Here is a 10,285-nt window from a genome sequence, read left to right as displayed (position 1 = left end):
TGTGCTCCATCGGATGCGATTTTATCGGACGGCCTATCAAATTTTTGTATGGGATATGACCGATAACGCCGGACGACGAAATCGCACGTCCGACGTTATCTGTCATATCCCATCTAAATCTCGTTCTATAAAATCGCATCGGATGAGCGTTGCCACCGCCCTAAACCACACGGCCACAGAAGCGGCCACTTCAATGTTGTTAAAGTAAGTTTTTTGCTCAACATGTATCACCCCAAAATGTGATGAATTATGCAAAGGAAGCGATTAAACGTGCGGGCCTAATTTCGTTTGTTGTAAAACATATTTGTATGTGTTTGTTTACTTGCAAATGGACTCATCCATTTCGCGGGTCAGTGCACAGTTTATAGATCAATAATATTGCCGAAGTTATGCAGTGATGTAAGTGAATGAGTTAAAGTAATCGACGTGTTAAAATCCTGTTAATCATATTGACCCTAGCCTGCCCTTGATCCATCTTTTCCTCGTCAACATGTTTGGAAAAGGTGGGCCAAGTGCGGGCAAGGTCAATACATATGATCGGAACTGACAGCTCCGATTGTTCTAAAATTTGGTGGGTTAACGACTGAATCGACCTTCACTAACCCACTTGGGTTTGAAGTGGCGCCAAATAACCAAGATACCGAAAACGCCACCAATTTCCTGTACTAAAAATCCAGTTGCATCGAACAAAGCCAAAAAACTGTCGGTTTGGTGGGTTAAACCACACATCTACAGAAGTGGTCACTTCAAAGTTTGTTTACGTTAGTTTTTTATGCCGGATAATTCATTTACTCAACATGTATCACCCAAAAATGTGTTTAATTGTGCAAAGGAAGCAATAAAACTTGAATGTTTAAGTTCATTTGTTGTGAAACATATTTGTGTAAGATGTGGATGCGTGTGTTTGTTTACTTGCAAATGGACTCATCCATTTCGCTGGTCAGTGCACAGTTTATAGACTAATAATATTGCGGAAGTTTAAGTGCAGTGATGTAAGTGAATGAATATAATCAATCGAAGAGTTAAAATCCTGTTCTGCATATTTACCTTAGCCAACCCTTGACCAAACTTTTCCTCAAAGCATTTTTGGAAAAGGTGGGTTCAGGGTGGGCAAGATAAATACATCGGATCGGAACTGGCAGCTCCGATTGTTCTAAAATTTGGTGGGTTAACGACTGAATCGACCACCACAAACCCACGTGGGTTTGAAGTGGCTTTACAGTGGGTTAAGGCCGATTTGGTTATTTGGGGCTTTACAGTGGGTTAAGGCCGATTTGGTTATTTGGGTAGAATATAGAAAAAAAGCTCAACAGCTTCACTGGTTTGCTCAATAGATGACGTATTATCACTGACAAACCGACGTGACACTGGCGTTACAAAAGTGTCCCACACGAAAGTACTGTCATTTACCAGTGAGGCGAACACTCCTGTCAAAGTAAGCTCTGTTCACTGCTGCTTCGATGTAAACAACTTTTCTAAATACAAATGGCGAAGGAAGTGTGAGGCAAGATTTTGTGAGAATAATTGGACAAAACACACAGGAAAATCATTTTATAAGTTTTCAAATCAATGCAGAAGATGTGAGAAGTACAAAAAACAATACGCATTGGAATTTGCAAAGAAAAACAAAAAGGGGGTTTAGCAGTTTCTTCTCTGTGCCAGTGTAGTAAGCGAATCATTATAGAGATGGCGCTAGTGTTTAACGTATTTTCATTTGAAATAAGGAGACAACTTTTGAAGCTCATTTTGTTCGAAGTGTCACGTCGGTTTGTCGGTGGTATTATTGTAGAGAATAATAGTAATAATAATAATAATAATAACAATAATAATAAGAATAATAAGAACAATAGTAACAACAACAATAATAATAATAAGAATTTAGAACTTAAATTTAAAATAAAAGAATTATTAGCACTAAAGCGTAGCATAGAAATGGTCGCGAGAGGGAAAGATAAAGAGAGAAATAGCGATAGAACGAGAAGCCTATCGACAATTGAGAGACTCGCAGCTTGCCGAAAAGCGAACGTTAGAGATTGCACGGTGAGATACCACACGGTGAGAAGAGATCAACAGAGAAGCGCGATTTCAAGAGAGGAGCGACTCGGTGAGATCGCATGTGAGAGCGGCAGGATGGAAACGAAACGCGAAAAGACGATCAGTTTTTGGACAGACGTAGTGAAGGAAAGTCACAATAAATAATATTCCAGAAAATTGCAAATAAAGTATTGAAAATGTTTAGAAGCAACGATGACAAGGGCTGTGGTTACGACAATTATAACTCATGATTATATTGCTTTCCTTTTCTTGCAACGTGTTTCGACAAGCTTCATCTTATCATGACCTATAAAGCCTTCTAACTTTCTGAGCAAAAATCTATATGAATGGTCGTGTGATCAGATACGTGGGTACCGACACCAACGACCATTACTCAAATCTCACTTGCTTCAGTGCTGGTGGTTTCTATTGTAGTTTCGTATTTATAAACAATCGTATCACCGTTCTGAAGCGGGGAAAGCGCTCCACTGGTTGGGTACCCCACTAACAGATGGCGCTACCTTTTTTTTGCTATTTTTAGAAGTCGTTCACCGTCTGCTAAACGAAGTTTTTCTATAATCCGTTTAGGTAGAGAGCTTGGGTCGTTTAGAACACGTTTAGTGGTCGTTTAGTGGAATTGTGGCAGTTGGGAATACGCCATCTGTTGAGCAAACCAGTGAACCTATGGAGCTTTCATTTTCCAGTCGTTTAAGCTTAATCTGTGGCGTTTGCTCTCTTTGCTTTTGTTAACTGAACCGAACGCACGTGTATTTACTTTGCTCCGCATATCACATATTCCTTCGCTATGCTTTTACAATTAAATTGCCCGAGCATAATAACTGACTTCAACAACATTGTACTGGCTGCTTCTGTGGCCGTGTGGCTTAACCCACCAAACTGATAGTTTTTTAGCTTTGTTTGATGGAACTGGATTTTTAGTACAAGAAATTGGCGTTTCGGTATCTTGGTTATATGGGATAGCTTTCACGAATTTATGTATCGCTGGAACTGCGATACAATTATTTAAATACTAAAATTCAATGCAACTCTATCAGCAAAGAAGCATGTGAAAATCGAATGACGGTCGATGGTGCTAATCTAAACACTCAACCATAATTACTTACTTTTCCTCAAAAATTTAGACCCTAAATCCTCGAAGCAATCCTGGCATGGAAATAAAAAAAAGTCATTCAAACACGCTACCGCAGAAACGCGCGTCGTGGGTTTTCGGCCTTACAGAGCGTGTCCACGGGTGTGCTAAAAAATCGTTTTATGTGCCGTTGGACCATCACTACCACTAGGCTACCTTTCTTCTATATATGTTGTAAAAATCAATAACAAATGTCACAACTTTTCATTGCAGAACAACAAAGGAAAATCGAACTATTCTTTCGTACCATTCGCTGTATCTGTTGTGAAAACAAGTTGTTATATTCATATTTTATGTTTATATCGGCGTTAGTTCGGACAGAATACCTAAAGGAATATTTCTATACACACTTGTGGTACTCTAGTTAAAATCCCGTACACAGTAACGTGTGAATACCGATCTTAATATGAATATCAAAATGCCGGACTTTGATGTGAAGAAGTTTGTAAAAGGGGCTGGCTCTACACTATCGCGTGTGGTGCAGGTGAGAAAATCAATAATCACTGACCTTAACAAAAACGAATACAAATTCTGACCGTTCCTTTTCATCCGCTATAGCTTACAGAAGAGAAGCTAGGGACATCGGAAAAAACAGAGATGGATGCCCGTTTCGAGCATTTGAGTGAACGTTCCGACTCGGCTAAATTGTGGACGGAAAAAATCATGCGTGACACGGAGGCAGCACTTATACCGAATCCGGCAAATCGAGTGGAGGACTTTATATTTGAGAAAATCGAAAAACAGAAGCCTAAACGTTTGAGTAATCTGGAATACCTTGGATTGGACATGATAGAAGGGGGTGGAGAATTCGGACAGGACGGACCGTACGGCAGTGCTTTGATCAAAGTGGGGCAGGCTGAGCAAAAGCTCGGTTCTTGTGAACGTGATTTCATCGGTTCTGCTGGCATGTGTTTTATTCAGCCACTGAAAAAATTCTTGGAAGGAGAAATGAAAACTATCACTAAAGAGAAAGGTGTGCTCGAGAGTAAACGGTAAGAAAGATGTACGGTCATCACATACAAAGAATAGATTTTAAACACTGGATCGGTGTGGAATTTGTCTGTTTACAGTTTGGATTTGGATGCATGCAAGAATCGGGTCCGTAAAGCGCGCAGTATGATTGGCCAGCAAGCGGTAAGAAATTTGTTAAATCAATCAGTATTTTCAAATGATATGATATGCGGGAATCTGAAGGTATATTCCAATATGATGAAAAATTGCTTTATAATACCAATTTTCTGATATCGTACCATGCGATGGACAGTCAAAAGAAGAATAATTCGTACAGGCTAATTATTTTAAGTCGTTAACTACCTTCCCACTTTTTTTGATTGCTAACACATTCAGAAGGATGGAATATCGCCAGAGGTGACATTAGAACAGGTAACAGGACTTGTAGAGTGTCCAGTGTCAAGAATAAGTAGATAGAATGAAATGATGTAGCGCTTCCATTGATTATTTTCCCGTTCAACTATAATTTATTTAATGATTGAGTACATTATAAATATTGAATATGAATATGACATTTATTTTTTCTGTTTTTAGGCCGAAAGAGATTTACGAGTGGCACAATCTGAATTTGACCGACAGGCTGAAATAACGAAATTGCTGCTAGAAGGAATTAGCACGACGCAAGCCACCCATTTGCGCTACCTGCACTCCTTAGTGGAAGCTCAAGTCCGTTACTACGGCCAATGCAATAAAATTATGTCGGACTTACAACGAGAGCTAGTTAGGTAAGTGAATGGGGTACCGATAAAATATGCTTTAGCGACAACCATGATAACATGTATGATGTTGTTTTTTGTGTTTTTGCCTACATTGCGATCTTTCGTGCGGCAAGCTTTATAAACGCATTGATGTTTACCCAAAGAGCTTGCTTCAAATATCATATTTCCTGCGTTTATGACACTCCCCTCTTGATCGATAGATTGTGCAATATGGTTAGAAAAATGTTTGAAAAGTTATATTGAGTAACTATTCGTGTAAACACCAAGAATTGATTCGATTTATTTTTTATGTAAAAAGAGGCGTATGCATTCGAAAAAATTACACATATGCGTACATTATTGCCACCTACTACCATTTATTGTTTTTTTTTCCGATTATCCTTCTATTATCTATCTCTTTCTCTTCTTATCTTGTTCCCTCTGTCTACTTTGCACGATTATCGGATCACACGTAACACCTGAAATACTCAAAACTTTTACTACCTGTCCGACTGGCCTAGCATGCGTCCTCCAACGCCACGATTAAGAGTAAACAGTGAAGATGTAGATCTTACCTGTGGCCCGCCCTATTTAAGCAAATTTCAATCACAAGACAGCTCACAACACTACCAACAGACCATAACATTACATCCCGCAATCCCGATGACATCCGGGCAGCCTCCTCTTAGTATATCTCCTGCAGCATTTCCTATCGTGGAAGACAGTATTATAGCGGCTCTTGTAGCCAACAGTGATCCAAGTGACATTTCCGTGCTATAGATTTCCGAATGTTATTTAAATTAATTCGTAATACTCTCCAAGAATTATACAAATCAGTACTTTAGTAATTGCTCTAAACTACACGGCGATCTATGCTTTGCTCTCTCTGCCATTTTCTCTCTGGTAGGTTGTACAAAATTTATGTGGCAAAATTATGTTATCATTGGAATGATTCCGAATTACTATTTTTGGGTCAATTCCTGTATCATCATTTCTTTCTTCAGTTAAATCCTCTTTTATGATAAACTTTTCTTTTATAGTAAGTGATTAAATTAGAGGATTGTATAAAATCGATTATAATAATCCGTATGCATCGGCGATTCAAGTGTTAAACTTTCTCATTAGCTAGGCATGAAGTTATGTTTTAAATTTATGTATGTGAAATGAACGAATAAACAAATGAGGGATTTACATGGAAATAGCTAAAAACATCACTATGCCATACACGTAGAATATAAGATTTAACATCACGAAAAACAATTATATCCGTGCTATGTGTTTTTTCGGTTGCTCTCGTTTACTGTTTGGTATTATAATTCTTCTTTTCATATATGGTTTAGAAGTTCTTTTGTGAATAGGCCATTTAATATTTAAAAGGGGTTACGTTAGTTTTATACACGGTTTGGTGATCCTTGCAAAGTCTCCATAACAAAATTAATTTTAAAAAATCGATCACATTACATTATATTTGGATTATCTGTTTGTGGATGTTTGTGTAGCTGTCTTTTGTCCTTATCCTCTACCTCTCTGTTTTTCTCTTATGGTGAATACATGCTTTGGTGGGACGATTTTTGTTTACGGATTAACTGATGTACATAACCATATAAACGACTAATTCGCATAAAATTAGTCTCGGTGGCCCGCAACCGTATGTACCGGTGTCTGGATACGAAGATGAGGATGCTCTTTCGGAACGAGTTAATAACATCGAATTGGGCGCTAATTCGGGGTACCGGCGGGCTCGCGTTCTATGCTCATATGACGCCAAGGATGGTACCGAACTGAACCTATCTTCGAACGAGGCAAGGCAGTGCAGTAGCGTTGGTCAGAATAGCAGTACATTGTTAATATTTCTTAATTTTTCATTTTAGGTTATATTTATTTGCGAATGCAATCCACCACACAGCGATTACATGAATGGAAAGCAAGGGTTACTCAAAGGGCTTGTACCAAAGGCATTCCTCGAGATGCTGGATGACGATTGAGCAGGTTGCTGCCATGTTCCTTTGGGAAGCCGAAAGATTGTTGTTGAAATTGCCACTTTATTAAGCGTTTAGATTTATTTAGCAAGAACGAATAGAGAGAAAGTTAGAGAGAGAGAGAGAGAGAGAGAGAGAGAGAGAGAGAGAGAGAGAGAGAGAGAGAGAGAGAGAGAGAGAGATAGAAAGAGAAGAGAGATGGAGATAAAAGCTTCACAATGTAATTTGTGAAAATAGAGCTCATTTACGATTACTTTGCAACGAGAATCGACATGATAGGCTACGCCTCGGTGGAGATATATGAATAAGAGTGAATATGAATTCTATAATTGCAAGTTTCTAACAGGGTTTCCAAAACACTTTCCAATGTGGATAGCATATTTCATTAAATACGAGATGTTTGCAAACATCCGTCTCACATTGTAACTCCGTCAAAATATGTTATTGTTTCACATTCCCATTGTAGTGCACTGCTATGGATATGTGCTGGAAAGACAAAATCATGCATGTGGAATACAATTTTTTTGGCGGATTTGCAATGTGTGATAATTTGTTAAAAACTTCTTTTAAGCAATAATTTATGCTGCGCATAGATTGGACAAGAAACCCTGAATTGTAGCTTGGTTTAAGGTTGTTCCCCACTTGTTTGAGGTTTGTTCCGTTGAATAGGAAGTGTTCATGTTATGTGATTTGCTTTTAAATCTATTTCTGCATGTAGTAAAAAATACTTCTAATTTCTTCAAACACTATTGCACGTACTGATTCAAAAATTAAAAAGAAAACTGTACATTATGTGTGGTTTTCCAAATCGTGTTCAGCTTTTGAAGTTCAAACGTCTCGTGTCGTTTACGCCTTATTATCTTATCTTACATACATTTACTAATCAATTGATAGCGTGTGTTTGAACTCGTGCATATGGTCAATTATTAGACAGAGTTTTACTACACAAAAGAAGCAAAATATTACTATTAAAATACTAAAGTCCGACTAAGATTATCAGCCTGTAATGTAACCTATGTTTTAGTCGAGTATCTTGCAAGACGAGAGTTAGCCTAATCCAAACATTCCTTTAAATCCCTCCAATGCTTCCAGTGGATCTCAGCCATTTCAACAATTTTGACCGCGTGTTTAGGCCGATCTCGGTCCAATTAATCTCAATTGTGGCTGATAGTGGTTTAGGGGAGGTGTGTAATGCAAACAAATCTTAAACGAACCAAAAAGATGTGCAGTGCTTAAAACCTATAATACTCCATTAAACATCCTAACTGTTTCTTCCCTCTATAAACGTAATCCATCGTACGTGTGGACGCTTCATAAAACCAATTTACTATATAATCTAATGCAAATAAAAATGTTGCTACTTGAGATGGAATATAGTGCTAAGAGGTAAACAAAGAGCGTTAAATTTATCGCAACTATTCAAACGAAACTAAAGCTGTTGCTGAAATGAAACACGTTTTGCGAAGTTCAAAAAGCGCTTTACATAAATACAACGTGAATATATTAATGAAGTCAATTTCATCAGAATGAGATTGACGATATTATTGTTGAAGTATTAGGTAAATACTCGTTTTTGTGGCAAGACTGCCCATAAATTACACCAAGTTACTAAATGAACAATAAAACAGTCCACAACTACACACACAAACGAACTTTCGTTTAATATTCTATTTCGTTGATGATTGTATCCTTTCACTCGAGAGACTTTTCATCCCAAATCAGGCGATATGCGAATGTCGAGATGGCTAGAATCATTTGCTCGTCCCGATTGGAGCGCCAATTTTTCGGATATTTTGAAATCCTTTCGCATATACGCTTCTTGAACGAACAATGAGCACCACTAACAATAATGAAAACACTGCGACACGCTCCAGAATACCTTTTCGATAAGAACCATTTATTGGAAAGCAAAATGCATCTCACATCACTGTAATACGCGACGAATCGACACACCGACACTCAAATGATTCTTAATTCTTATCGCACACATCACAACGTCGCCTTCAACACATTCCGACACTCTCCACAGTTGTTTAATTTACCGGCCTTATACAACGAACACGGCGAATGAGCGGAAGATTACCGATCGTTCTCTTAGTTGCTGCTTACTTCTTCTTGGATACACCGACGGTACGACCGCGGCGACCGGTAGTTTTCGTGTGCTGACCACGGACACGCAGACCCCAGTAGTGGCGCATACCGCGATGAGCGTGAATTCGCTTCAGTCGCTCCAGATCTTCACGAAGCTTGGAGTCGATGTTCGACGAGGTCAGTTGCATGTACTTTCCATCGACGATGTCCTTCTGTCTGTTGAGGAACCAGTCCGGGATTTTGTAGTGACGCGGGTTCGAGATGATCGTGATAATCTTCTCTACCTCCTCATCCGAACACTCGCCGGCACGTTTGAAAGGGTCGACATCGGCCTTCTTCAGGACGACGTGGGCATAGCGGCGACCGACACCCTTGATCGCAGTCAGCGCAATCGGTACGGTACGCTTTCCGTCGATGTTGGTGCTCAGCACACGGAGAATGTGCTGGAACTTCTCTGGAATCACGAGCGACTGAAAAGATACAACAAAATTACCATGAGTTTCTACATAGACAGCAACAATTCACAAAAGATTATCTTTCCTCACACATCGTTGCATTCATGTCAACAAGCGTTGCCACATCGGTAACAACCGTTCGGAAAGACAAATTTAGTTGACGTAGAACTCAAACCAACAAAATATGTATGTTTTAAAATAGTTCACAATCTTTTGAAACACTTCAATTCATTTAAAATCGGAGACAATTACCATTTTCAATCGAATTTGTCCAGCGATGCAGAATGTGCCTGCTTACAAATGGCTGATACACCGGAAAAGAGAGGGAACGAGCGAACAAGAGTATGAAGGACCATCGCTACTTCCGGCGAAAAGACGTTACTTTGACAGGTCTGCGTTTGCTTAATTTGATGTGTGCGTTTTATTAATCATTTGCAATCAGACCGATGTTAATCGCATGGATGACAATTGTTTATTTATCGGTACAGGTGTTCCCCAAGATATGAGAAGAGTCGGAATCTGTGAAATCGTGTTTATTATTTAATTCTCTTCTATTCCATTTATTCATCAAGTTTTTTTTTATGATTTTATGAGTATTATATGATAAAACTAACGATATATTTGAAATTTTAAATCGTTTGAATTTGACTCAAAAATAGCACAATACAAAGAGAAGAAGAAGAGAAACGTCATTCTCCATACAAAATGTATGGAATACCCGGGTATGCTGGTTGCCAACTTACGTGGTCAAAAAGGTCAAAATAAAATACTTACAGCTGGTTGAAAATTAAAATTTATGCACAAAAAAATCGGAAATAAAAATTTGGGAAGTTACTGAAAATTTCAGGCCAATAAAAGCAATGATTC

The 10,285-nt window shown here is 38.6% G+C and overlaps 2 protein-coding genes across 6 annotated transcripts; one reads left to right on the top strand and one right to left on the bottom strand.

Moving 5' to 3' along the window:
• Window positions 1-145: 145 nt before the first annotated feature.
• LOC1272668 (endophilin-B1) lies at window positions 146-8,520 on the top strand. Of its 5 annotated transcripts, none has more exons than XM_061658001.1 (7): window positions 146-204; window positions 3,398-3,668; window positions 3,743-4,176; window positions 4,255-4,318; window positions 4,730-4,920; window positions 6,524-6,695; window positions 6,765-8,520. In XM_061658001.1, the coding sequence occupies exons 2-7, from the start codon at window positions 3,591-3,593 to the stop codon at window positions 6,876-6,878; spliced, it is 1,053 nt and encodes a 350-aa protein (XP_061513985.1). In that variant the 5' UTR covers window positions 146-204; window positions 3,398-3,590; the 3' UTR covers window positions 6,879-8,520. The 5 variants fall into 5 exon arrangements, 4 of the variants coding, with proteins under 4 accessions (XP_061513985.1, XP_061513986.1, XP_061513982.1 ...); XR_009766111.1 differs by lacking the exons at window positions 146-204; window positions 6,765-8,520 and adding exons at window positions 4,532-4,567; window positions 5,415-5,796 and having other exon boundaries at window positions 6,524-6,663; XM_061657998.1 differs by lacking the exon at window positions 146-204 and adding an exon at window positions 4,532-4,567.
• Window positions 8,521-8,748: 228 nt separating this feature from the next.
• On the bottom strand, window positions 8,749-9,829 carry LOC1272669 (small ribosomal subunit protein uS13). The gene is made up of 2 exons (XM_311570.5): window positions 9,671-9,829; window positions 8,749-9,433 (listed from the first exon to the last, which is right to left on the bottom strand). The coding sequence occupies exons 1-2, from the start codon at window positions 9,671-9,673 to the stop codon at window positions 8,978-8,980; spliced, it is 459 nt and encodes a 152-aa protein (XP_311570.5). The 5' UTR covers window positions 9,674-9,829; the 3' UTR covers window positions 8,749-8,977.
• Between the last annotated feature and the right edge of the window lie 456 nt (window positions 9,830-10,285).

Source organism: Anopheles gambiae, chromosome 3 (assembly GCF_943734735.2).
Source record: "Anopheles gambiae chromosome 3, idAnoGambNW_F1_1, whole genome shotgun sequence".
NCBI classification, from domain to species: Eukaryota; Metazoa; Arthropoda; class Insecta; order Diptera; family Culicidae; genus Anopheles; species Anopheles gambiae.
The sequence above is the reverse complement of the archived record's forward strand: the minus strand, read 5'-3'. Positions and strand labels throughout refer to the sequence as shown.